Source organism: Myotis davidii, unplaced genomic scaffold (assembly GCF_000327345.1).
Source record: "Myotis davidii unplaced genomic scaffold, ASM32734v1 scaffold53, whole genome shotgun sequence".
Taxonomy (NCBI): Eukaryota; Metazoa; Chordata; class Mammalia; order Chiroptera; family Vespertilionidae; genus Myotis; species Myotis davidii.
The window spans coordinates 42,605-45,941 of record NW_006286140.1 but is presented as its reverse complement, the minus strand read 5'-3'; the positions used below and the strand labels follow the sequence as shown (position 1 = coordinate 45,941).

Below are 3,337 nucleotides of genomic sequence, written 5' to 3'. Positions count from 1 at the left end.
GTACCTAAATATACACTTTTCAAAAGAGCACATACAGAAGGCCAAGAAACATGTCAAAACATGCTCAAAGTCACTAATCATCCAAGAGATGCAAATCAAAACAACAATGAGATCCCATCTCACACCTGTCAGAATGGCTATCATCAACAAATCAATAAACGACAAGTGCTGTCGGGGATGTGGAGAAAAAGGAACCCTCATGCACTGCTGGTGGGAATGCAGACTGGTGCAGCCACTGTGGAAAACAGTATGGAGTTTCCTCAAAAAACTAAAAATGGAACTCCCATTTGACCCAGTATTCCCACTTCTAGGAATATATCCCAAGAAATTAGGAACACCAAGTAGAAAAGATATATGCACCCCTATGTTCATAGCAGCACAATTCACCATAACTAAGATTTGGAAACAGCCTAAGTGCCCATCAGCAGATGAGTGGATTAAAAAACTGTGGTACATCTATACAATGGAATACTACGCTGCAGTAAAAAAGGAGTTCTTACCATTTGCAACAGCACGGATGGAACTGGAGAGCATTATGCTAAGTGAAATAAGCCAGTCAGAGAAAGATAAATACCACATGATCTCACTCATTTGTGGAATATAATGAACAACATAACCTGATGAACAAGGACAGATCCAGAGATGGAGATGCATCGATCAGACCGTCAGGCCTCAGAGGGAAGGAAGGGGAGGGTGGGGGTAGAGGGAAGAGATCAAACAAAGGACTTATATGCAAGCATTTAGGCCTCACCAATGGACATGGACAACAGGGGGGGTGAGGGCATGAGCAGGGGGGATATGGGGTAACATGGGGATAAGGACACATATGTAATAACTTAATCAATAAAAAAATTTTAAAAAATAAAAAATAATTTTAAAAAATTAATGTACATAACTGGTTAAGAAAAAGAACCTTAAACACAGTATTTTCAGCAGGTCTGAGATATAAACCATTACGTACTAGGTCAGATATCCCCTTCCTTTTTTGATCTTCTCTTCCATCTGGATATATCACTTGGTCTCGAAGGGTTCCAAGGGTCATATAAGGTCTCTGATAACAGACCAAAATTCATTAGAAGTGAATTTTTAAGCAATAAGTAAAAGTATCTTTAAATTAAAGATTACAAAATAACTCAAGGTCTTACCTGAGGAACATAAAATAACTTTCCTCTCTCAGGTTTAGTTAGACGTCCTCCAAAAAGAGGCCATAACTATAACAGGAAAGAAGTGGGATGAGCAATAGTAAATTTCACAAAGTGGTAGATCATATGGCAAAATAAAACTGCAAAATTTTGAGGCCAATTTGTACTTACTTCACCAAGAACACGGAAAAGTGAACTCTTCCCACAGCCATTTGGACCACAAATTAGAACATTAGCCCCAGATCGAACCTGAAAGAAAATTATGAATTAATGAATAATTTTAACAGATTTAATTTAATGAGGTAAATGAACTAGAGTGAATCTGTAAACAATGAATATTTCCTCAGAGTCCAAATGTTCTTTGCTAATGATAAACTTTCCGTTTTGTCTATAAATGTGATATCAGATGGAAGCAGTGGAGGGTATAGTTGAAGGGACCCTTTATTTTTGTTTACTTTCAAATTTTATTGACTTTTTAATTTAAAAATCATTATTGATATTATCAACTTAATCTCAACCAAATACAAAAAGCTAAAGCTTAAAAATTTGAGAATTCTTGTAAACAATCAATATGTATGGTTTTTTCTAATTTTTATTTTTCAATTACAGTTTACATTCAATATTTTTTGTATTAATTTCAGGTGTATAGCATAGTGGTTAGATAATCATATACTTTACAATGTGATTCCCCAATATTTCCAGTACCCACCTGGCACATAATTATTATAATATCATTGACTATATTTCCTATGCTATCCAATCTTTCTAAAAAAATAATGGAATTGTACTATATACATCCTACATTTGTTATTATTTCACAATATATAATAAATATTCTTCCAGGTCAGTATATTCAGATTCCTCCCATTCTTTTTTCTAATACTCGCAGTGTATCCTATATTAAGGATGTGCCATAATTTATTTAAGTATTTAGGTTGTCTGCATTTTATTTTGCTCTTTTAGGTTATAGTGCAATGAACCTCCAAGTCAGTGAGCAAATTTATGCACTAGTGAAATATGTTTCTATATATCAGATTCTTAGAAATAAGTGTTGGATCAAAGTATATATACATTATAACTATTTGCAAGTGCCACCAAACTGGTCTGCAATAACATAAAGTTAAATAAGAATATATAAAAAACTGCCTAAGTTCTAAGCTTCAGTCTTGTGTTAACCCTGTGAAGATTCAGAAAACCTGGGTTATAATCTAGCATATAACATTACACAGCCATGTACACATGAGGAAGGGAGACAACGAAGGTGAAGAAAAAGGCATTATCCAAGCTGTGGCACCTACCTTAGACAATTTACTGTTGAGCTTCAGGTTCCTATTATTTAATTCAATAAATATTTACTAAATTCTCAGTGTCAGGCTCTGCTCTAGGCAATGGAGCTACATTTAAAAAAAGAGAGAGAGACCAAACCACCCCCCCAAAACAATCAAACAAAAAGCTCAAACCCGCCCGCTACCAGCCTACATTCTAGTGGGAGACACACACAGTAAGTGTGCATAATAAATAAGCTAATTAAATAATGTAAGAAAATAAGTGCTACGGAGAAAAAATAGATCATAAGGAAATTTGGGAGTGGTGAGGAAGGTTGCATTTTTAAAGGGGTCAGGCCAGGCAACTGGGCAAATACTGAAAGAAGGAATGAATTAGGAATTTATCTGGAGGAATATTGTTCTAATACAGTTGATGGCGAACCTTTTGAGTTCGGCGTGTCAGCATTTTGAAAAACCATAACTTAACTCTGGTGCCGTGTCACATAGAGAAATCTTTGATATTTGCAACCATAGTAAAACAAAGACATACTTTTGATATTTCTTTTATACTAGAGGCCCAGTGCACAAAAATTTGTGCACTCGGGGGGGGAAGAAGGGCCCTCAGCCTGGCCTGTGCCCTCTCGCAGTCTGGGACCCCTCAGGAGATAACCAACTGCTGGCTTAGGCACGCTCCCAGGTGGCAGAGGGCAGGCCCAATCCCTGTGTGCAGCCCCTGGTTGGGCTCAGAGCAGGGCCCATTGGGGAGTTGGGGCGCCGCCCCCTGTCATGCACAGAGCAGGGCAGCTTGGGAGGTTGTGATGCCACCCTCAGTCACGCTCCGGATAGGGCCGATTGGGGGGATGGGGCACCGTCCCCTGTCACTCACAGAGCGGGGCCCATCAGGGGGGTTGGGGCTCTGTACCCTGTCAC

The 3,337-nt window shown here is 38.3% G+C and overlaps 1 protein-coding gene across 1 annotated transcript in view; it reads right to left on the bottom strand.

The window, feature by feature from the left end:
* The window catches only part of LOC102764995 (ATP-binding cassette sub-family D member 3), an 18,471-nt gene extending 17,052 nt beyond the window's left edge, over nucleotides 1-1,419 (bottom strand). Inside the window, exons 1-3 of the mRNA XM_015559735.1 lie at nucleotides 1,314-1,419; nucleotides 1,146-1,211; nucleotides 962-1,051 (exon numbers count right to left, since the gene is read on the bottom strand). Coding sequence (XP_015415221.1) covers nucleotides 962-1,042 — 81 coding nt within the window. The 5' untranslated portion in view covers nucleotides 1,043-1,051; nucleotides 1,146-1,211; nucleotides 1,314-1,419. The remainder of the gene's footprint in view (nucleotides 1-961; nucleotides 1,052-1,145; nucleotides 1,212-1,313) is intronic.
* Nucleotides 1,420-3,337: the final 1,918 nt, after the last annotated feature.